The 24665-nt window shown below is 45.1% G+C and overlaps 2 protein-coding genes across 4 annotated transcripts in view; one reads left to right on the forward strand and one right to left on the reverse strand.

Annotated features, from left to right (window-relative positions):
• ITGB2 (integrin subunit beta 2) overlaps positions 1-6128 on the reverse strand; it is a 47135-nt gene extending 41007 nt beyond the window's left edge. Inside the window, exons 1-2 of one of the 2 annotated variants that reach the window (XM_035139784.3) lie at positions 5993-6128; positions 44-217 (exon numbers count right to left, since the gene is read on the reverse strand). The gene's annotated coding sequence lies outside the window, so the exon portion shown is untranslated. The remainder of the gene's footprint in view (positions 1-43; positions 218-5992) is intronic. The other variant, XM_088675621.1, reaches the window with a different exon arrangement.
• The window catches only part of SLX9 (SLX9 ribosome biogenesis factor), a 50913-nt gene continuing 31393 nt past the window's right edge, over positions 5146-24665 (forward strand). For both annotated transcript variants that reach the window (XM_035139828.3, XM_088675760.1), the window contains exons 1-2: positions 5146-5292; positions 7047-7149. In XM_035139828.3, the coding sequence (XP_034995719.1) occupies positions 5158-5292; positions 7047-7149 (238 nt within the window). In that variant the 5' untranslated portion in view covers positions 5146-5157. The remainder of the gene's footprint in view (positions 5293-7046; positions 7150-24665) is intronic.

Below are 24665 nucleotides of genomic sequence, written 5' to 3' on the forward strand. Positions count from 1 at the left end.
GAGTAAAACACAGAGGAAATAAACAAAGAATTTAAAAACATACATCAAGTTGTCAGTCTCTCTGGCTTCTTCTCGGCTATTTTTTTGGGTGTGTTGTGAAGTTCTCTCTCTTCTGATCAGTTCCTTCTGCACAAGTGAGAAAAAGCCAACCCGCTCCTCCGAGGGCAGAAAAAGGCCCACGCCTCTTCCTTTTTCATTGATATTGCATATCTTGCCCCTGTGGGTTGTAGAGGAAGTGAGAAATGAGGGAGGGTGGCAAGCTTATTTTCAAGACATCCAAAGTTCAAAACTGTGCTCAAACCCCCATAATGTGTGTTCAGTTAAAACACTGGAAACCCTATATTTCTCAGAAAAGGACTTTTACCCCTTGGTAAAATCTTGATCTTGGCCAAAAGCCTGAGAAAGACCCCTTGGAAGGTGTTTTTCCCTTCAGCATAAAACACTACGAAGGAAACCATTACAGTGTCCACCGTAGGCATTTCCAGGCCGGCTGCCCTAAAGTCCTTTAGAGGTCTCTCAAATGAGCTAGCATTCCTTGGAGTGCCTTCCACCTTCATTTCTAAGTGAGATGGGTGGTGACTGGAGGGGCCTTTTCATTTGGGCAACCCTAACTTTATAATTCCCTGGTCAGCGATGCTCGCCAGGTGCCATTCTTGATGACTTTATATTTATCCTGATTTTGAGGCATGTTATTTTGCTGGTTTTAATTTGTTGTGATGTTTCTTAATCTGCTGCTCTTTTCATTTGATTTACTGTATGTGTATAACCAAGATTTGTTCTAAAGGTAAATGTCATTTTGTAACACTAAAATAAAAATATTTGAAAAATACGTGAGCAAGCTCTTTGCCAAGGAGGCTCGTGTGAGGCCTGCCTCTGCTGGCTTCCTCTAGCAAACCACCTTAGAGAGTTCTTTCATGCATCCTGCTGCCAAGGGTCAGTGTGGCTTCTGCAAAACAAGTTCTGCCTCACCAACCTTTTTAAAAGAATTCCTTGAGAATGTAGATATGATCCAGTAGACATTACAATACTTGGGATGTTCAATAAGCTTTTGACTTCTCGCCAAAGGCTCCTGAGTAAACTTAGCAGTAATGGGAGGAGTCCTCTCACAGATTACTGACTGGTTTAACAACAGGAGACAGAGATGAGATTATTGGTGGGTGGGTGTGTATTGGTTTGTTATGGTTTCATTCTTGTTTTTATTATGTATTTTGTACTTTTATATTGTATTTTTTATGCTGTGAATTGCCCTGAGATATTTGTATGAAGGGCAGCATATAAATGAAAATGAAAAAACTTGCCCATTTTCAAAATGAGATAAAGCAAGAACTGATGTTCCTAAGGATCTAAATGGTGATTAAAAATGAAAAAAATATTTTTTTGAAAAGTGTAGCGATCTTTAAATTTTAATAAATTATCTATGGAAGGGTAAGCAATGAGGTGAACAAGTTTGCAGGTGACATTCAAGTATTTAGGCTGGTGAAAATTGTAATGGCCTCTGAAGATCTCCAAAAATGGCAAATGCAGATAAATGTAAATAATTGTAAATAAACATTAGGACAAAATTTACATTTATGCTGATGGGGCCTGAACTGGCAGTGACCAACTAGTTAAGGTATTTTATGTTGCGGTGAATACAATCAAGACCCTAGCTCAGGATATGTCAGCCGTTTTTATACTTCTTGTATTACTTTGGAAAAAAGTTATGCTTCTTCATCCTCAGTGCTCAAATTGTAAGGGCAGGGGCTGAATAGGATTGCCAAGTCTGACCCACTGATTCCATACAATTTTAGGCTAAGGGGCTAAAGGGGTCATTATAGGACATATTGGGTCAAGCCCCTGTTCCCCTCATCATGATAGTGCTATGCTTCTTGGCATCACAGTGTAGACTTTTGCAGCTGCTAAACAAGGAAGCAGATTGGTAGCAATTGTGGTGAAATGTTGCTAGTCCACTGTGGGGGTGAGGCACATCCTGATTCTGATGCAACCTATCAGAAGTTAAGTAAAAGATCCCTCACATGTGCGTAGTCATTTTCTGAGACTTTCTAAAGTAAAAAATAACTATCTGACAATATGTATTGTTACAAAAACATTTGCTGGATAATAGTGCATCCAGGGGGAAAACTCAAAAAACAATAAATCTCATTTAGCTAAACAGCTAAATGGTACACCTGCACGTTCATATGAAAAGTTTATTGGCTTTTCATTTCTTTTTTTCCTTGCATACAATCAACACACCAACCAACATGTGTGGCTACATCATTGCCTTTGATATGTTACTTTGCATTTTTTGTCTCATATTGTACAAACATTTTATTTTAGATTTCTTTATTCAAAACATACCAATAATGGAACAATTACTATATATACCGTAAGCAGGTCACACCATTAGAACAGGGGTCCCCAACTAAAGCCCGGATGCGGCCCAATCGCCTTCTAAATTCAGCCCGTGGACGGTCTGGGAATCAGTGTGTTTTTACATGAGTAGAATGTGTCCTTTTATTTAAAATGCATCTCTGGGTTATTTGTGGGGCCTGACATGGGCATACCCAGGGAGGGGCGGGGGGGCAGCTGTCCCCCCCCCAGAAGCAAAACAAAAAAATCCCGTATTTTACGGACCATAACCCGCACAAACTGCGGGTTATGGAAATCAGGCTGTTTCCGCCCCCCCTCCCGCGGCTGCAGCCAGCGACAGGAACCTTCTCTCTCTCTCTCACCCCTTCTTTCCTTCCTTCCTTCCCTCTCTTCCCTCCCTCCCTCCCTTCTTCCCTCTCTTCCCCTCTATTGCCCCCCCCCCCAGTTTTGATCCTGGGTACGCCCCTGGGGCCTGGTGTTTTTACATGAGTAAAATGTGTCCTTTTATTTAAAATGCACCTCTGGGTTATTTGTGGGACATAGGAATTCGTTCATATTTTTTTTCCAAAATATAGTCTGCCCCCCCCCCCCAAAAGGTCTGAGGGACAGTGGACCAGCCCCCTGCTGAAAAAGTTTGCTGACCCCTGCATTAGAATAATGAGCCTGGTCCTTGTATACTGTAAGATGCTGTTTAATGAATAGTAATTGATGCATACATAAAACGACATTGTGGTTTTGTTACTGATTTGGTAGATTCTAATAATAAGGGGGGGGGGGTTGTGTGGTGATTTTTCAATCCCAGAAGCAACCATGATTTAAGGATGCACATAAGTGAGTGACGGAGGAATCCTAAGCTCTGGGTGGCAGAGCAGGTCAGTGGGTCCACCATTTCCAAAGTTCTGCTGACTCACGCTGACTAGGACACATAGTATGCATGGTATGGGTGTGTGTGAGTTTTCTACAACTGTTTGTTGCACAACTCGTCTTATGCAAGTTGAAGGGCTCAGATCAAGCCCCTCCCTAGAGAATGGCATCTGTGCTCCCCCCCCCCCTGCACCAGCCGGTCTCACTGGGTACAGTGGAAACAATCCATCGCAATTTCCATGGCTGCCGTCCATCTGCTGTGGACAAGGGCGCCCAGGACATCCTAACCCCCTCATCCTAACAATATGTAAACAAAATCCTCAGCAAGGATTTTGTTTACTTATTGTTTATTATTAACTTTGCAAACCACCCTTTATCTCAGCCTAATTCACAGCATAAAAATACAAAATGAAAACACAACATACATAATAAAAACAATACTGTGTCCAGTTCTGGGCACCACAATTTAAGGACAATGTTGACAAGCTAGAAGGTGTCCAGAGGGCGGCAACCAAGAGGTCTGGAAACTAAGCCTTATGAGGAATGGTTGAAAGAGCGGGGTAGGTTTTGCTTTGAAAAGAAGAGACTGAGAGGAAATATAGAAGCCATAGGATTGTAGAGTTGGAAGAGATTCTAAGGGTCATCTTAGTCCAACCCCCTGCAAGGCAGGACTATGCAGCTATCCCATATGATAGCCATCTTCAAATATCTCAAGGGAAGATGGAGCAAGCTTGTTTTCTCCTGCTCCAGAGGGTAGGACTCAAACCAATGACTTCAAGTTAGAAGAAAGCTGATTGTAGCTAAACATCAGGAAGAGCAGGCACCCCCAAACTGCGGCCCTCCAGATGTTTTGGCCTACAACTCCCATGATCCCTAGCTAACAGGACCAGTGGTCAGGGATGATGGGGATTGTAGTCCAAAACATCTGGAGGGCCAAAGTTTGGGGATGCCTGAGGAAGAGCTTTCTGACAGTTAAGAGCTATTTTGACAGTGCTTGGATGGAAGGTGGCAGACTCTCCTACCTTGGAGGTTTCTCAGCAGAGCTGGCCACCATCATGGATGCTTCAGCTGAGATACCTGTATTGCAGGGGGTTGGACTGGATGACCCTCGGGGTCCCTCCCACTTCTACAATTTTCTACGAAGAGGAACATTTTCCCCTGGCCTCAAAAGGCGTACCATGGGGGCAGCAGGTGAGCCTCCCGGGGGAGAGCCATCCTGTGGGTCAGGAGAGCAACTTGAAGCCCGCTGAAGACAGTGGGGTTCACCTGGGGAGACAGAGGCTGAGGCAAGAAGGGTGGGGGGAACAGGTGGAACCAAAGAACAGGTGGAGAAGGAAGAAGGGGCTTCGAAGGCCGCTGCTCGTTCCCCGTCCATTGGTTCCCCCCTTTCTGTAACACACAGAGAGAAAAGCCGGACTTGGAGGAACCAGACAGGCGCCCATCTTGGACACCGGGGCGCCCTCACGGCCTCTTCTTGCCTGGCCACAAGCCCCGATGGAGGCGCCCGAGACCGAAGGGAAGACCCGCGAGCGACGCCCCTGCCTCCCCTCACAAATGGCAGCCTGACGGAGGCAGCAGCGACCGGGCGAAGGTCCTTGGTGGGCCTTCCTGGGCCCCCGCGGCGGGGCTTCGCGACCGGGCTGCCACGGACCGGAGGGCTCTCCGTTCTAGCGCGGCTGCCTCTCCCCGCCCCGGGACGGCCTCTCCCCCGTTTCCACCGGCCCTGGGTGGCCTCCGTAAGCCGCCTCGAGGCCGCGCCAGGGAGAAAGGCCTCCTCCGCGTCGCGCTGAGGGAGACGGCGGCGCCCCCGAGCAGCGCAGCCGGGCGATGCGGCAGCACGTGGTTCGCGGCCTCCGCGCTTCCCCGGGGCGCCGCGAGGGGGCGACTTCCCTCGGCCTTCTCCCAAGCCTCCTTCCTCCTCCTCCTGCCGCCGCCGCCGCCATGGTGGGCAAAGCGGCGAGGCGGCCGCGGCTGCACCAGGCGGCGCCCAGGCCGGCCAAGGACCTCTGGACCCCGGGCGAGAACGAGACGCCGCTCCCGACGGGCGCCCAAGCGGCGAGGGCCGCGGCGGGCGAGGTGAGGCCTCTGCGCCTCCTCCACGAGGCCGCGCAGGAGGGAGGGGGAGGCGGGCGGAGGCGGCGTCCGGCATTGCCGCGACCTCGCTTGGGGGTTTGGCTGCCTGGTTCCAGCTACTGAAGCCCCCTCCTCGCGCGGCTGCCTTGCCGCATAGCTGCCAAGTTTTCCTTTTTCTCACGAGGAAGCCTATTCAGCATAAGGGAATGTCCCTTTAAAAAAGGGATAACTTGGCAGCTATGTTGCCGGCAGGTGGACTAGATGCCCTCGGGGTTCCTCCCTCCCACCTGTGTGAGTGGATGAGCTCTGGAAGGAGGGAAGGGGCTGTGCGGGGGGTGGAGAGTGGCATGGAGGCGAGGCGCCCCTTCATCGCCTCCTTCCCGCTCCTTTTGCAGCACCAGGCATTTTGGGGCGCAGGTGCAAATAAGTCAATGGAAGGTCTTAACTCACTGACCCATTGCGCCACAGATACCTGGGTTCTTGCCCACCCCCCGAAATACGTCCAGCTTGCGCCCATGGCACCAGGGGGAAGGGCGTGTGCCAGGTGTGTGTGAACCTCTGGCCCGCCAGATGTTGCAGAGCAGCAGTTTCCAGCAGCCCCTAGGGCAACATCTGCGCAGTTGCCTGAGAAAGTTGACATCCCTTGAACCCTTTGTCAAAATCTCAGCGCTATTTCTCCAGAAGAAGAGGTGCTGGAACTCACCCTGAATGCCTCCTTCGTTCTCTTTGGATGGCAATGGCGCCCACCTGAGAAGTGCCAGGGCTGAGTTCCAGCTGGAAAAAAGCCCTGGTCCAGCCCATGGCACTTGGTAGCACCTACAGCGGTAGACCAAAATGAGCGGTGTACGCCTTCAGAGCTCGGAACAAGGCTCTCCACAAGATGGTGATACAGGACATGTTTCTGGAGGGCAAAACTTTCTTAGGACAGGAGGAGGTGAGGAGTGAGCCATCTCTTGTCAGATTCATAGCAAAATCTGAAAGGTAAAAGTTTGAAAGGATCCTGTAACTTCCACTTCAGTTTAGGGGTGGTTTCTTCAATCGTTTTATCACCTTTACTTTTTATTCACCAATTTGGGTGAAAAGTTATAGTAGAAGTAAAAAAAATGAATATCCACTGATTACAGAAATAATTCTTTGAGAATAAAAATGGACCAAAATTTTGCTATTATACTTGAGATACAGTAAAGTAACAACTCTCCAACCTGGTATATTCTGGCCAATATATTTAATGCTTTTGTCATAGGCATTGCCAGGATTTATTTTTGAGGTGGGGGGGGCAGAATCTGTAAGGGGGCAGAATGAGTTCTGTGATGCAATTGGCCAGTTAAGTATTTCTATTTATTTAACCCCCCCCCCAGCTAGGCCCATGGCTTTTGTTCTCCTGCTCATGGATGGTGCAGTAGAAATAGCAGCCTAACAGAAATGCTATGTCACACTTGTAGCAGCAAAACCGAACACCTTCATCTGCCCCAGTTGCAACAAAACATGTCTGTCCTTTATCATTCTCTATAGCTATAGCAGGCACTGTAACTCCAATGGTTTGACTTTACTCTCAACAAAGGTGCCTTCTTCTGTTGTCTCCTGAGACAGACAGATGCCAGCAACAACAACAGTGCATGGGACAAAGGGAATAGTTACATCACATTTTATTCTTAACATGTTTTTTTATCACATCTTATGAAATGTATAGTAGTCCACCTGAACTTATGCCATGATGTCACAAGACTCTTTGTTGTTCTTGTCTGTGTTGGGACCAGGTATTTTTTACCTCAAACGTCTTTGCTGGAGTGAAGATTGATCCCAAAAGTCTGGTGAAGACATTGGACATTGATTCTAGAAGCATCTCTTCAGCCATAAAGGGTAAGATTTAAGGATCTTCTAGCTAGCACATCTGCCTCACAGTGAGAAAGAATACAGAAATTCACTTACTGAATCAAACCTATTCTCTTCCTAGCTTCAACAATTTGTAAATGGGCTAGGTTCTTTGGAATGGGTTACAACTTTTTCCAATAAAAAGTGCCTTCTCATTAGCTGTTGAATTAGACCACCAGAAGATGTTAACCCTTTTTGCATACGGTTTAAGCCAACACCAGTCAGATGTAAGGTTTTTCTCAAGCTGGCAACACCTTTGAAGCAGTTTGTATGAAAGTAGTTACAGGTAGGTAGCTGTGTTGGTCTGCCGTAGTCGAAACAAAATTAAAAAAATGCTTCCAGTAGCACCTTAGAGACCAACTACCGGTAAGTTTGTCATTGGTATGAGCTTTCATGCGCATCTGAAGACGTGTGCATGCACACGAAAGCTCATACCAATGACAAACTTAGTTGGTCTCTAAGGTGCTACTGGAAGGATTTTTTTATTTTATTTTGTATGAAACTAGACATAGTTTTGGTTTGGTGAACTATTGTATTTGAATTCCCTTCCTGGAACAAGACACTCCCTTCTCTAATAACATAGCAGGGTACACTGCCCACCTCTGGGTTCTGGGCTCATCCACACTTGCCTTTTGTCCCATGCTTTCTAGGCACAGATCCATGCTTTAAAGTGCTGTGTCTGAGCACTCCCCCCCCTGTGCTTCCCCAGCAACAAACCTGCTTTCTAATGCTGACCAAATGGCAGTTTGGGTTTTCTACAGATTGCAGTTCTGATTCAGCAGCAGAGAGTGGATTTTTGTGGGAAAGCACTGGGGCAAGAAGAAAAAATCACTCTGACACAGCGCTTAAAGCAGAGGTCAGCAAACTTTTTCAGCAGTGGGCCGGTCCACTGTCCCTCAGACCTTGTGGGGGGCCAGACTACATTTTGGGGGGGAAATGAAGGAATTCCTATGCCCCACAAATTACGCAGAGATGCATTTTAAATAAAAGGACACATTCTACTCATGTAAAAACATGCTGATTCCTGGACCGTCCGCGGGCCGGATTTAGAAGGCGATTGGGCCACATCCGGCCCCCGGGCCTTAGTTTGGGGACCCCTGGCTTAAAGCGTGGGCTGATGCTGATAAATGTGTCACCAAAAGAAGTGTAGATGTGCTGCTTACCACCCCCACCCCAATATTTTTATTAAACTTCTTAAACAATACTGTATAAAAAAAATCCTTCCAGTAGCACCTTAGAGACCAACTAAGTTTGTCATTGGTATGAGCTTTCGTGTGCATGCACACTTCTTCATGTGCGCATGAAAGCTCATACCAATGACAAACTTAGTTGGTCTCTAAGGTGCTACTGGAAGGAATTTTTTTATTTTGTTTCGACTATACCAGACCAACACGGCTACCTACTTGTAACTATTCTTAAACAATGAAAACCATACAAATTGCACCATAAAGTAGCCAGAAGTGTCTGCTTCGACTTCACAAACCTGAGGGGAAAAGAAATAGGAAAGATTTCTGGGGCAAATGTACTATTTGGGGCTTGCAAAACACCAAGTGTAAATTGGGAGGCTTGAGTATGGTCCAAGCCAGAGGGGAGAGGGGAGGGGAGACAGAAGAAGAGGAGAGTCATTTCTCATCTTCGGGGGTGGGGGTGGGGTGCGTTAGAACCCTTATCATCTCTAGCTTGCAAAAGCAGCGTCATGGGCAGCTTCTGCTTTTGAATTGTTTTGAGAGGTTTCCCGTTATGTTTTGAATGTTAATTATTATTATTATTATTATTATTATTATTATTATTATTATTTGCAATAATGAAATTGCATAATGTGCTGCCCTGTGGAAATTCAGGCAGTGCATCCGTGCACATTGTAACTTGGTTTCTCAAATCACCTGACCCTTTGCAATATAACACTAAATTGTAGCGTATTGTGAGAGGGAGCCGCAGCCGAGGAACTGTCCTGGAGCCGGCTGTTCTTCTGTTCTTAGGCTGTGTGCACAAGCCTCAATTTTCTGCTCTTCCCCGTTCCCTCTCCTCCTCTAGCACCCCTGTGAGGAGGGTGTGGGAAGCATTTGCTTTTAAACCAACTTTTTAAATCTAAAGTCAGGGAAACAGATTAGTTTAAAAGTGGGTGGATGAAACAAGTCAGGGGCAAACTGTTTACAAACTACCGTAAGTAGATTCTCTTGAGTTTGGATGTAGTAGGGAATGCAAGTGAGTTTGCAAACAAAAGTGCACACATTGGATCTGCTTGTGGCCATGTCAGAGCAGGTCAGGGGAGGTGGAAGGCTTGAGCCGAAGAGTCACCGTTCCTTGGGCACGTAGCACCCAACAGGCCTTGCAGAATGATGCTTCCTTGTGTTTAAAGGTTTGCAAGAAGTACAGTAAAATACATTCTGTGACTTAGTGACAGTTCCTTCTGAGCTCTTCTTCAGATATAAATATTTCTGATTTAAAATTAAAGCTAAAGCATGAGAAACAACTCATTCAGAATGAAAGCTTATGATGTATGTAATAAAATCAGTTTCTATTTCAGTGTTCAGAATGCATTAAGCTTTTGTCTAGTAAATGCCCACAAAGGTCGCTGTTATAGCTGTTCTCTGCATTATTAACATAGTGGTTTTGTAGGGTAATATAAAATTGAAATATTATGTTTAGTAATCTGTTTTTCCTCCCTGCGATGCCAGGGGCCTTGGAGATCCCAGCTGCAGATGAGCGCATTATTGAGCTGGACCCTGCACTATTTTTTAGCTGGAGAGAGTGGGACTCAATGTTCCTTATTTCAGGAAGAAAAATGTTAGTGTTAATAGTCATATAATCTGAAATGTTGGTGAAAGGAGTTTAGCAATTGAGAGTCTAGCTTCTAGCTCATGAGAATAGATTTTTAAGTACAGTCGTACCTTGGAAGTTGAACGGAATCTGTTCCAGAAGTCTGTTCGACTTCCAAAACGTGCAGAAGCTCTGTCAGACGTTTGGCTTCCAAAAATAGTTTGCAAACTGGAACACTCATGCCAAAACATTTGAGAACTAAGCTGTTCAAAAACCAAAGTACAACTGTATACAGTATTTTAATTTAAATTATGGCCTGGTAATACTCATGGCCTTAGAGAGGTTCAAGTGCTGAATAAGGAATGTGGCAGCTGTTAGTTTCCTGATCTCATGTTGCATCTATAGTTTGTGATGATAACATTTCATATAGCAAGGCACTAATCTAGATTACTCTGCGTTTAATCTGGCAAATGCAATTCCGTGTTAGCCAATGCTGTGCAACTACTGGGACAATACCTGCTCCCATCTGAAGCAGCAGGGTTAGGAAGGAGGCTGGGGCTTTCTATGGTAAGTGCAAAATAGCACACCAGCCATGGGGAGTGAAAATGTGGATGCTTCAATGTGGGAATGAGAAGTTCCCTTGGTGGAGGTTCTCAGTATCACAATAGATTGATTGTGTGTGTGTTGCATAAAAATTTAAATGATCTCATTAACTAAGGAATTTCAAGTTTTATTAGTATCTTCCAGCATGATTGCAGGTCTTCACAATGTTCATAGGTCTTGGTGTGCTTGGTTTGGTTTACACCCTTTCTCTTCAGGCTCATGGAAGGGATCCTGAGGGTCCTCTTGTCCAACCCCCTGCAGTCCAAGCCATACTGTTGTTTAATGTGGATAGTATTCTTCCTCTACCACCATGAATTCTCTGTTGTCCGTGTGATGTTCTCCTCCAGCTCAGTGCCTTCCTACACTTTCCCTTCCCTCAGCCTTCATTTTCTCATACCATGGGTACTCCAAAAACAGAGGATGTGAAAAAATCCAGTTTGAGGGAGGAGAAAGTGTGGGAAAGCAGTGAGCCTGAAGAGAACCTCATATGGACAATGGAAAACTAATGGAGGTTCAGGATGCCGCCTGCTATGCACATTAAACAGCTGTGTGGGTGAGCCCTTCCTCTACTTTGTTTTCTGTCGGCAGGTGGCAACATTTATTCTACATACCAGTAGCAAAATTTTCAAGCATTGCTGTTTATTCTAGCAATTCAGATCTTGGAGACACATCATAGAATTTACATAATGCATTTAGTTTTAGCCACTCATTTGCCCTAGATTTCCTTATTTCTTTGAAGGATTTTTACCCTATTCTTCAGCCCCAAAAGGTTTCCGTAGTGGCTTACAGTGATCCAGTCCCTCCCTTCAGGCTTGCACAATCTCAAGAGATGTGATGAAACAGGATTGGGAAGGAGGAGAAGCAAAGCAAACTCCCCAGCTGGAGAGGAGGATAGTCAAGTAACAGCTCTGTCAAGGAAGAGTGTCTGTGTCCACCGTTTGGCACATGAGTAGGTGCCAGAGGGGCTGGTAAAAATGGTTGCTGTTTGTATTCATTTGCAAAGCTGGATAAGCCCCCCTACATTTAAATTACTGTACACATTTGCTAAATATAACTTGTTTGAACACTGCTATGCACAAAGCCTTGGCTGTGAGCCCTGGAAGACCTGCTCCCTGCCTCACAAGCCTTTCCCCATCTGGCCTGCAAGCACAAGGTCCTGACAGACCAGAGCTGAGGAAGCCTGTGTAGTTTTAGCCCCATGCACCAGCATGCTGCCTATTCACCATTGCATCCTAGTTATGCTTGCATATAGTGATGTGTGACTCATACTGATACAAACTCTTTAAGGTGCAGCTAGAGACAATGAAAGGTTATGCATGAGGCTAAAAATCAAGAAGAAGAAGTGTGCATGCACACGAAAGCTCATACCAAAATATAAACTTAGTTGGTCTTTAAGGTGCTACTGAAGGAATTTTTTTATTTTGCTAAAAATCAAGTTAACTTCTAAAATATTTTCCATAATTCTTTTATAGGAAGTGGGGGGGAGGGTGGCCTACCCCTTTGTCTTGAGCCAAGAGGTCCAAGAGGTAACCCTTTTGCCTGAACAGAAGAAGCAGGAAGCGCGACGGCGGCAGGCGGCGAAAAGCGGAGCGCTGAGATGCGACCGCCGATCAGCTGTTCTGTGACTTTAAAGCGGTCTCCCTCGGCGAAGCTGGCAGAGCGGCGGCGGTGAGGGCAACGATCCGGGCAGCGAGAGAATCGTTGCCCTCGCCGCCGCTGCTCTGCCGGGAGACCGCTTTAAAGCCGCAGAACATATACAGGGCTGCCTTCAGATGCCTCCTGAAAGTCATATAGTTTATTTCCTTGACATCTGGTGGGAGGGCGTTCCACAGGGCGGGCACCACTACCAAGAAGGCCCTGTGCCTGGTTCCCTGTAACCTCATTTCTCGCAGGGAGGGAACCGCCACAAGGCCCTCAGAGCTGAATAATGGGGGTGGAGATGCTCCTTCAGGTATACAGGGCTGGAACCATTTAGGGCTTTAAAGGATTAACTTTGACAACCAAGGTACCATTGTAGTTGAATCTTCCCCCAAAATAAAGATTGTCAGCAGTTTGACAACTAATATTCAAAAGTAAATTAGTGCCATTTAGCTGCTTCTTGCTTTGGCCCATGCAGATGCCTTCTTCCATATCTGAGGCACATTTCATAATAATTTGGAGTCATTATATGAATGTTTGCAATTTTTTAGTGCTTTTGATTGGATTTATGTCCAGTTCAACCCCTCCTTTCCTCTCTTTGTTTTTCTTTTTCTGTAGTGTTTAGATTATAGACTTTCAGTAGGGATCTGTTTTGTTTAACTTTGTTTAACTACTATTGGCAGTGGTTTATAAATCATATTAAACTTGACTGTTAGAAAAAAAACATGGCAAACTTTTACAGCCTGGCTTATATCTCTTATTAGGTGTGATTTTCAAACCACACTAGATAGTGTTGTGCCCAGACCTATCCACTTTCCCATTGTATTTCTGCTGGATACTATTATGAGGCAAGCCTTGTTTGGAGAGAAGAGAGAGTGATATAAATGATGGGCTGCATAGGTAAGAAGCAAGCCTTAAAAAAAGGGAAAAGAAGAAGCAAGCCTTGTTTAGATAAATGTCCATGCGGTTTTGATGGGTTTACCAGTGCCTGCCCTTGGAGGACGCCTTGACCCATGTCACCAAACACCAGCCAAGCCATTGCTCTTGATGAGACTCTTACTGCCTTGCCTGAGGCTATCTTCAGGTTCTCCCAATGAGCCCCACAGGGTGGAGGCAAAGAGGGAATCCCTGCATCTTTGATTTACTCCGCCCCCTTCCTCCACAGGCAGGCACAGGAGTCCTGGGCTTAGGCCAACAGCACAGGAGCTAGGCACCCCAGGAGAGGAGGCCCACTGAAAGATCTTACATATTGGTGAGAGCAACCTAGGGCATGGGTGGAAACAGGCCTGTGAAGCAGCAGATATGAAATAAAGCTACTTCCAGCATGTGGGTCCATGGAAGATAGAAAACCTTTGAGGTTTTCTTCCCCTGACATACAGCATGGGGGGTTAATAATAATAATAATAATAATAATAATAATAATAATAATAATAATTTATTTATACCCCGCCCATCTGGCCGGGTTCCCCCAGCCACCCTGGGCGGCTTCCAACAAAATATTAAAATACAGAAATCCATCAAACATTAAAAGCTTCCCTAAACAGGGCTGCCTTGAGATGCCTTCTAAAGGTCTGGTAGTTGTTGTTCTCTTTGACCTCTGGTGGGAGGGCATTCCACAGGGTGGGTGCCACTACCGAGAAGGCCCTCTGCCTAGTTCCCTGGTATGTTAAAAGATCAAGATTGGAACCGTGATTGTGTGGAGTTGGCAGTGACTTTGGACATTCAAATAACTCTTAAGATGCTGTAAATTCAAGGTGTCAGCATCTGAAGTCTAGGATTGGATTAATGGTGGGCTTTCCTCAACTATCTCCAGTTCTGTCTTTCTGCTCCATCTGTTGTTTAGTCGTTTAGTCGTGTCCGACTCTTCGTGACCCCATGGACCATAGCACGCCAGGCACTCCTGTCTTGCACTGCCTCCCGCAGTTTGGTCAAACTCATGTTTGTAGCTTCGAGAACACTGTCCAACCATCTTGTCCTCTGTCATCCCCTTCTCCTAGTGCCCTCAATCTTTCCCAACATCAGGGTCTTTTCCAAGGATTCTTCTCTTCTCATGAGGTGGCCAAAGTATTGGAGCCTCAGCTTCACGATCTGTCCTTCCAGGGAACACTCAGGGCTGATTTCCTTAAGAATGGATAGGTTTGATCTTCTTGCAGTCCATGGGACTCTCAAGAGTCTCCTCCAGCACCATAATTCAAAAGCATCAATTCTTCGGCGATCAGCCTTCTTTATGGTCCAGCTCTCACTTCCATACATCACTACTGGGAAAACCATAGCTTTAACTATACGGACCTTTGTCGGCAAGGTGATGTCTCTGCTTTTTAAGATGCTGTCTAGGTTTGTCATTGCTTTTCTCCCAAGAAGCAGGCGTCTTTTAATTTCGTGACTGCTGTCACCATCTGCAGTGATCAAGGAGCCCACGAAAGTAAAATCTCTCACTGCCTCCATTTCTTCCCCTTCTATTTGCCAGGAGGTGATGGGACCAGTGGCCATGATCTTGGTTTTTTTGATGTTGAGCTTCAGACCATATTTTGCGCTCTCCTCTTTCACCCTCATTAAAAGGTTCTTTAATTCCTCCTCGCTTTCTGCCATCAAGGTTGTGTCATCTGCATATCTGAGGTTGTTGATATTTCTTCCGGCAATCTTAATTCCGGTTTGGGATTCATCTAGTCCAGCCTTTCGCATGATGAATTCTGCATATAAGTTAAATAAGCAGGGAGACAATATACAGCCTTGTCGTACTCCTTTCCCAATTTTGAACCAATCAGTTGTTCCATATCCAGTTCTAGCTGTAGCTTCTTGTCCCACGTAGAGATTTCTCAGGAGACAGATGAGGTGATCAGGCACTCCCATTTCTTTAAGAACTTGCCATAGTTTGCTGTGGTCGACACAGTCAAAGGCTTTTGCATAGTCAATGAAGCAGAAGTAGACGTTTTTCTGGAACTCTCTAGCTTTCTCCATAATCCAGCGCATGTTTGCTATTTGGTCTCTGGTTCCTCTGCCCCTTCGAAATCCAGCTTGCACTTCTGGGAGTTCTCGGTCCACATACTGCCTATGCCTGCCTTGTAGAATTTTAAGCATAACCTTGCTAGCGTGTGAAATGAGCGCAATTGTGCGGTAGTTGGAGCATTCTTTGGCACTGCCCTTCTTTGGAATTGGGATGTAGACTGATCTTCTCCAATCCTCTGGCCATTGCTGAGTTTTCCAAACTTGCTGGCATATTGGGTGTAGCACCTTAACAGCATCATCTTTTAAAATTTTAAATAGTTCATGAATTCGCCCATTCCCTTCCATTTTAGTTCACTGATGCCCAGGATGTCGATATTTATTCTTGTCATCTCATTTTTAACCACATCCAGCTTACCTCCATCCATGGTTCTTACATTCCAGGTTCCTATACAATATTTTTCTTTACAGCATCGGACTTTCCTTTCGCTTCCAGGCATATCCGCAACTGAGCGTCCTTTCGGCTTTGGCCCAGCCGCTTCATCAGCTCTGAATCTATTTGTACTTGTCCTCCGCTCTTCCTCAGTAGCATGTTGGACGCCTTCCGACCTGAGGGGCTCATCTTCCAGCGTCATAACTTTTATATGCCTGTTGTCTTTGTCCATGGAGTTTTCTTGGCAGGGATACTGGAGTGGCTTGCCAGTTCCTTCTCCAGGTGGATCACGTTTAGTCAAAACTCTCCACTATGACCTGTCCATCTTGGGTGGCCCTGCATGGCATATGTGACGGATTGGCCTGGTGGGCAAAAGAACTCCAGGGTGCAGAGAGTTAAACCCCAACCTTCTGGATAAATGACACATTCCATTCCTGAGGGGCGGGACTGCCAGGGTTTTAAAAGGAATGGGAGGGAGTTAATTCGGTTGAGAGGGTTGTGGGAGCGAGGGAGAGTGTGGGTAGGCGTAGGAGATCTTAAAGTGTTCTGAGGAGTTTAATTGAATTATATTATCTAGCGATTGTTGATTGAAACTAAGAATATGATCTAAGAGCCTGTACACATGAAACCATTACGCGTTTAAAAGACCTCTAGTAATAAAGCTTTCTTAAATGTTAGTGGATGTGCTTAGTTATTCCAGCTGGGTACCTAAACTCACAGAAGTGGGGGGGGGGGTGGTTTCACCCCTGGATTTCTGTGTCAGTTTTAGTAATAGAGAGGGAGGACATTTCGTCTCATATTAAGAAGGATCCCCGAAAGTTTAGTGACAACGCCGGGACTGGGTTTGTCGCATATTAATTGGTGGCAAAGTCCTTGGGTTCGTCGCAGCATAGCTCATAGCTTCTCTGAGTTATTCAAGCCCCTTCGCCACGACAAGGCATTGATCCATGAAGGGGCTGCTCCATCTACACTGGTAATAAATCTCTGCATAGTGCTGTTGAAAAAAACATTTTATTTTGGTACCGGACTTATGCACCTCTCCCAAAGTGCTGTAAAGTTTCTCTCCTTCATGTACAGTCATGATCTGTTATTGCACTCATGGCAGCTTGTTCTTCCAGAGCATAATAAAAAGGGGGGAAAGTAACTCTGTAATGAGGATGCATCATGGCTTGGAGCACTGCTCCCAATCAGGCACGTGAAATCTTGGAATGGTCTAAAGATTGGCCAGCGCCTGCTTGGCTAATATCCTTGTAAAAATAAAAAATGTGAAACAGATCGGCTGTTCTATTGCAGTATCAGTTTGCATGTGCAGAGATTTAAAATTTATCTTCTTTCATGTAGTGGTGAAGTGGATAATCAGATAAGAGAAAGCCGTCTGTTTTCATTTCCAGAGTGTCTACCTGGCTCAGATAAAGATGCTGGTTCCTACTTTCTGTTCCACAGCATTTCATAACCAAGAATTCTGTTCAGCTCCCTGCACAACAGCTGCAGGTTGCTGGCTTAACTCTTGACGTATAGTTGTGCAATAAATAGATCAGTGTTTTAGCTATACTCCTCTCTGTGCAATCTATTGGAAAGACTTAAAAAATCAAGGGCAAGCTCTGGGAAACTGCAGACCCTCAGCTTCAGTCTGCACCTCCATGACCTCCATCTTCAGTGGACTATTTAGCATCACTGTGGTGAGCATTTGCACCATTTTCTGCTACTTGGAAAAGGGGAGACTGGTTGCTCCAGGCAATCCTTTTAGCACAGCATCTCCACTAGTCCTTTTTATCTCTCACTCCTCAGAACATTAGATCCTTTTTATAGTTTATTTTTGCTTTGGCAGGAGGAGAGCTTTAACTTTAAGCTATTGGTGCCCTCTCCTGGCCAATTTACCTGTGTTTTAAAATCAACCGTGGAGACCTTCTCTGTGTTCCACCACAAGGAATGGTGCATGTGGTGGCAGTGTGAGAAAGAGCCTTTTCTGGGTTAGCATCCTGACTATGGAACATGTTCCCTGTGGTTTGGTTGGCTCCAGCAGTATGGCAATCTCCACACCAACTGAAACCATTCCTGGAAAACCAGATGTTCTAGCTGTACAGCAGGCATCCCCAAACTTTGGCCCTCCAGAAGTTTTGGACTACAATTCCCATCATCCCTGACCACTGGTCCTGTTAGCTAGGGATCATGGGAGTTGTAGGCCAAAACATCTGGAGGGCCGCAGTTTGGGGATGCCTGCTTTACAGGATGAGTGGACCTTTATGAAAACTGCTGCTGTTTTTCTTAATTTCTATTCTGATGTGAGTTTTAATTGTTGTTTTTATTAGTTTTTTATTATTCTGATATAGTTCATGATGTAAGCTGCCCAGAAAACATTCTTGGTTAAAGCATGATATGAACCTTTTAAATAAATCCCTGCAGTGCTGTTGATTGCTTTTATCCTCACATTGTAGGTTGGGTTGAGTAGGCAAAGAAGAAGCCCAATGATTGTAGAGCATGTTCAGTGGAGCTGAAGAGCTCACTGATGGGGGCCGGGGAAGAAAGCAGGGATGGAACGGGGTGGCTGGAACATTGAACAGACAACATTATCCACTGCAGAATGTTGTTGCAGGGCCCCACGTGTGACATACACCCTGAAAGAGTGACATCCAGTGTTGCATGGATGAATTTCCCCTTCCTTTCCCCCCTAGTCTCCTGCGCCATGCACAGCCTGCTCCTGAGGGACCTAGAATCATAGAATCATAGAATCATAGAGTTGGAAGAGACCACAAGGGCCATCCAGTCCAACCCCCTGCCAAGCAGGAAACACCATCAAAGCATTCCTGACAGATGGCTGTCAAGCCTCTGCTTAAAGACCTCCAAAGAAGGAGACTCCACCACACTCCTTGGCAGCAAATTCCACTGCCGAACAGCTCTTACTGTCAGGAAGTTCTTCCTAATGTTTAGGTGGAATTTTCTTTCTTGTAGTTTGAATCCATTGCTCCGTGTCCGCTTCTCTGGAGCAGCAGAAAACAACCTTTCTCCCTCCTTTATATGACATCCTTTTATATATTTGAACATGGTTATCATATCACCCCTTAACCTTCTCTTCTCCAGGCTAAACATACCCAGCTCCCTAAGCCGTTCCTCATAAGGCATCGTTTCCAGGCCTTTGACCATTTTGGTTGCCCTCTTCTGGACACGTTCCAGCTTATCAGTATCCTTCTTGAACTGTGGTGCCCAGAACTGGACACAATACTCCAGGTGAGGTCTGACCAGAGCAGAATACAGTGGTACTATTACTTCCCTTGATCTAGATGCTATACTCCTATTGATGCAGCCCAGAATTGCATTGGCTTTTTTAGCTGCTGCATCACACTGCTGACTCATGTCAAGTTTGTGGTCAACCAAAACTCCTAGATCCTTTTCACATGTACTGCTCTCAAGCCAGGTGTCTCCCATCCTGTATCTGTGCCTTTCATTTTTTTTGCCCAAGTGTAGTACTTTACATTTCTCCTTGTTAAAATTCATCTTGTTTGCTTTGGCCCAGTTGTCTAATCTGTTAAGGTCATTCTGAAGTGTGATCCTGTCCTCTGGGGTGTTAGCCACCCCTCCCAACTTGGTGTCATCTGCAAACTTGCTCAGGATTCCCTCAAGCCCATCATCCAAGTCATTGATAAAGATGTTGAACAAGACTGGGCCCAAGACAGAACCCTGTGGCACCCCACTAGTCACTACTCTCCAGGATGAGGAGGAGCCATTGATGAGCACCCTTTGGGTTCGGTCAGTAAGCCAGCTACAAATCCACTGAATGGTAGCATTGTCTAGCCCACATTTTACCAGCTTCTTTACAAGAATATCATGGGGCACCTTGTCAAAGGCCTTGCTGAAATCAAGATAGGCTACATCCACAGCGTTCCCTTCATCTACCAGGCTTGTAATTCTGTCAAAAAATGAGATCAGATTAGTCTGACATGACTTATTTTTCAGGAACCCATGCTGACTTTTAGTGATCACAGAGTTTCTTTCTAGGTGCTCACAGACTGTTTGCTTAATGATCTGCTCTAGAATCTTTCCTGGTATTGATGTCAGGCTGACTGGGCGGTAATTGTTTGGGTCCTCTCTTTTCCCCTTTTTGAAAATAGGGACAACATTTGCCCTCCTCCAGTCTGCTGGAACTTCGCCTGTTCTCCAGGAATTTTCAAAGATTATTGCCAGTGGTTCTGAAATCACCTCTGCCAGTTCTTTTAATACTCTTGGATGTAGTTCATCTGGCCCTGGAGACTTGAATACATCTAAACTAGCCAAGTATTCTTGTACTACCTCCTTACTTATTCTGGGCTGTGTTTCCCCTGCTGAATCATCTGCTCCATATTCTTCAGGTCGGGCGTTGTTTTCTTTCTTGGAGAAGACTGAGGCAAAGAAGGCATTGAGGAGTTCTGCCCTTTCTCTGTCCCCTGTTTGCATTTCACCATCTTCTCCTCTGAGTGACCCCACTGTTTCCTTGTTTTTCCTTTTGCTACGGACATACCCATAAAAGCCCTTTTTGTTGCTTTTAACCTCTCTGGCGAGCCTGAGTTCATTCTGTGCTTTAGCTTTTCTGACTTTGTCTCTACACGTGCTGGCTATATGTTTGAATTCCTCTCTGGAGATTTCCCCCCTTTTCCATTTTTTGTACATATCCCTTTTAAATCTTAACTCAGTCAAAAGTTCTTTAGATAGCCAGCCTGGCTTCTTTAGGCACCTTCCATGTTTCCGTCTCATTGGTATTGCCTGAAGTTGTGCTTTTAATATCTCCCTTTTAACAAACTCCCAACCATCATGAACTCCCTTCCCTTTTAGTATTACTGTCCATGGGATTTCACCCAGCTTTTCCCTAAGTTTTCTGAAGTCGGCTTTTTTAAAGTCTAGAATTTGGACCTTAGTATGCTTGGTTGCTCCTTTCCGCTGGATAATAAACTCCAGAAGAGCATGGTCACTCCCACCTAATGATCCTGCCACTTCTACCCCACTAACCAAGTCATCACCATTGGTTAGGACCAGATCTAAAATGGCTGATCCTCTTGTTGCTTCTCCCACTTTCTGGACAATGAAGTTGTCTGCAAGGCCAGTGAGGAATCTGTTCGACCTTATGCTCTTGGCTGAGTTTGACATCCAACAAATATCAGGATAGTTGAAATCCCCCATTACTACTATCTCACTTCCTTTGGAATGCTTGGCCATCTGTTCCAGGAAGGCATCATCTGTGTCCTCAGTTTGGCTTGGGGATCTATAGTAAACTCCCACAATGAGGTCACTGTTGTTTTTCTCTCCCTTAATTTTGACCCAGATACTCTCAATTTGGCTTTGAAGTTTTAAATCCTGGATCTCTTCACAGGTATACATATCCCTAACATATAAAGCTACTCCTCCTCCTTTCCTGTTTGGTCTATTTCTCTTAAATAGATTGTATCCCTCTATTACTACATTCCAGTCATGAGACTCATCCCACCAGGTTTCAGTGATGCCTATTATGTCATATTTAGTTTGCTGTACCAAGAGCTCAAGTTCATCTTGTTTATTTCCCATGCTCTGTGCATTAGTATACAGACATTGAAGACCGTTGATCATTCCCCCATGTCTCTTATCATTCCCCCATGTCTCTTATTCCCCCATGTCTCGGCATGTTGGGCAGGCGGATATGCTGAAATGTTGAGTTTCGTCATTTATTTTCTCTTGGAATACCTCTACCCCAAGGTTTGTGCAGTTGGGGGTGAGAGGAGAGGAATCCAGTGTCTGGCAGAATGTATATCAGTTTCTGGTTGGCACCGTTTGAGACAGAGAATGTTAGCGTATCAGATGATGGACTGATATGGGCAGAGGGAGACAGAGAAATGGCTTTCTTACTACATTACAGAGCATATCCTCAAGTGTCCCCATCTGTGCCATGAAAAACATCCCTTGTCGTATATAGAGATCCCAGAATAGAAAATAGAATAAAGAGAAATTAGTCCCTCCAACTCCAACGTTGAGAGGCCTGAACCCACCCAGGCTCCTGTTTCAGGCTGCTTGGAGCCCTGAAGAAGAACACTCCTTGAGGGGATGGTCAGCAGAAGGGGTGAACTAGGAATAACTGCTCTGCAAAGTCATTTCATTGGGGAAAACAGAAAATGTTCTGCCTAAGGACCCCATTTGCTTTAGTGTTTTGCAAAGAAAATACACCTTCCCTGAACGTAAGCAGTGCCACATCAATGTGCAAGGAGTACTCTGCACATTTTGTTCTATTCTTTAAAATCCTGGCTGGCACAGGCTCTGCCATTCAGTTCTAAAGAAGTGGATTGTCTAAGGCTAAATGGCCTTTCTCTCAAGTCAAACAATGTGGGATTTTATCTCTTCATGGGACAAATGCAGACTCTGCAGCATTCAGTGAAAGCTTTTTGGTGGTGTCCCAATCTGATTTCAGGTAGATTGTGCAGATTCTATTTGGAAAGCAAGTGCTGTGAGTGAGATTAAGGGGTGTGCCTAATCTTCTTTGGGGATTTATTTTACGTATTTATTTCACAAAATTTATATACAGGTACTGCTTGATTTATATTCCACTTTCCTGTAAGAAAATCTAGAAGTGGTTTGCAAAAAGGTGTTTTGGGTTTTTTTTAGAAGAAGTTATGAATGGACAGGTCATTCTTGACTACATTGTAACTGCATGAGGAAATGAGATACCAGTTGACCTGCATAGAGAAACTGCTGCATGTTTGAAGGTCAGGTGGTAAGCGGATAGGAAGGTCAGTTTAACAGAGTTCAAATCAATTGGCTTAATTACTATAGAAGTGATAGGTTTTGAATTATGTATGGATGCCTCCTTAGAGAGCCACAAGAGAGGAATGAAATAAGGCGGGTGGAGTTGCTGTGGGCAACTGCTTTTGTTCTGGAGAGTCAGACTGACCCCCCCCCCCATGGGGAAAGCTGTGAGCATTGTAGGCCATCTGTGTGGTTTGTGCCATGTGGTCACCCTAAATATGCAAGAAGGAGTGAAACAAGAATGATACTGCATCTCTGATATTTAATTCTCAGCTAGCTACGATGTGTACAGTTTCAGGTGCCTATGGCCTTAAATGAGAATAACGAGCTCAAACAAGAACCCAATAGTTTGTTGTTAGAATTCATTTTTAGTGGAAAACGGACATGTTGTAAATAACCTCTGCCTCATTTGTAGAAACAGTTGGGGTGTAGTGCCATTGGGTTTTGTGAGGGACAAGGGATATCGGGAAGTCCCTCCCATCTTGAGGTCCAGCCCATCGCCAAGCGCTGGGGAAAGCAGGGAGAGTTCCAAATCGAGTGGAGAAGCAGGAAGCGGTGTCTGAGGCTCAGGCAAGGTAGCGGAGCCACTGCCCAAGGTGGGACAGGAAGGGGGAAGCAAGGGGGGAAGGCCGATCCCCCCAACTCCGGAATTGCGCAGGAAGCATCGGGGGAAGAGGTTGGGTCTCCCCAAGTTGTTATGTTGGAGAAAGACGCGCCAAACCCCATTCGGAGGTTCTGACTCAAGCGGATAAGATGTGTCTCTGTAAATAGCACTGCCTTTAGCACTGTAAATACGCAGCACCAATAAAAAGATAAAATGCAGAGCTGTGTGGAGTCGTTACTCTGAAGTAGCCCACCCAGGCCACTGTGACAGGTTTGATCACAGCCCAGCAAAGTTGTCTTGCCCCATCTGTCTTCCTTTCCCAACTTCATAATTGTCCTCCCTTTCGTGAGGCATCCTTTAAGGAGGGGTGGAGGCTCCTTCCTACACTTTGCTTCCCATTTGACAGAGCCATCAGAGAAACAGCCTCCTCAGTCCCACACCTCTTCCAACCAAGGACAGCGCAATGATCTCAGGTTACTTACAGGTAGGCAGCATGGATGGTCAGTTTCTCAGTGAACACAAAAGAGGTCTGGCCGTTGGTTCTCTTCAACTGCCTCTCTTGGAATACCATTATTGCCCAGGCAAAATCCCAACCCCAATGGAAAGCCTTTTCTATCTCTTTTGGTCCAGGTGGGCCAAATGGCCAGGCTGGTGGAGGGGGATGAGACAATCCTAAGGCGAAGAATACTTTAATGCCCACTCCTTTTTTTAAAAAAGAAGTTTTAATAAGATATGTTTTTACATTCATTTTTTAAAAAAAACAGCCAATCTCTTGCCACTTTTTAAACTGAAGAGCAGAATCCTATGATGTTCCAACAACAGCTTGCTTTGTGTGTTTGTGTGGAGTAGGAGGTAATGCCTGTTTGGAGGGAGCAGTCTGGTGATGCTTGGGTCTTTAAACATGAATGTATAAAACAGAAGCAGTGACCAAAGCTTCTGAGGACAGAAAGACCATGAAAACGTGCTGCTTTCCTCTCCCCCTGCCCCAACCTCACAATGTCTATGGCAGCAGTGTCTCACACTGAATGTAACTGACCTGTGGAATGGACTCTATGAATTGAAAACAGAGATGTTGTATGTACCCTTGTTAAGTCTGAAAAAAATTCATAAAAACAGCTCTTTAAAAAGGGGGGGGGTGAGTGCACTGCAGCTAAATTGTATGGAAGCACAATATACAGGGTGAGTCTTTTAAATGGAACATGTGTACTCTGTATCCATGGGGCCCCTTTTAAAGGACTCAACCTGTATGAGACTGCAGTATGAGTTTGCTGCTTACACAGCAAGGAAGGTCGAGTGACATTTCCGTTTCTATGCTTTGTGGTACTTGAGTGATTTTTGTAAAAAGAAACAAAACCTCAAGGCTTCATGAACATGTGTGTTAATGTAGTATTTTAGTTTATCTTTTTGTTAAACAGAATTCCTCATACTTTGTTTTTTTTTAAACAATTTAATAGATTTTCCAATTAACACACATTTATAAACATCCAACCAAAACATACAAACATTCAAAATCTCACAATAACATACATTACTCTTTTGACCTTTCTCACTATCCTCTATTTACCATGCTCCGCCGAGCTTGACTTCCCTCCCTCCCCTCAATAGGTTTTCTAATCCGAGCTTATCCCGCAGTTCCTTTGTGTCTTCCCTTTAAAGTCAATTCGCAGGATTTATTTCAACCCTGCAAGAGTTTTTAAACTTCTACAGTTCTTTTCCATATAGTCCACATATTTACTCCAATCTTTTAGGAACCTTGCTTCCCCCTGGTTCCGGATCCCGCTAGTC

Source organism: Zootoca vivipara, chromosome 1, assembly GCF_965207765.1.
Source record: "Zootoca vivipara chromosome 1, rZooViv2.hap1.1, whole genome shotgun sequence".
Classification (NCBI taxonomy): Eukaryota; Metazoa; Chordata; class Lepidosauria; order Squamata; family Lacertidae; genus Zootoca; species Zootoca vivipara.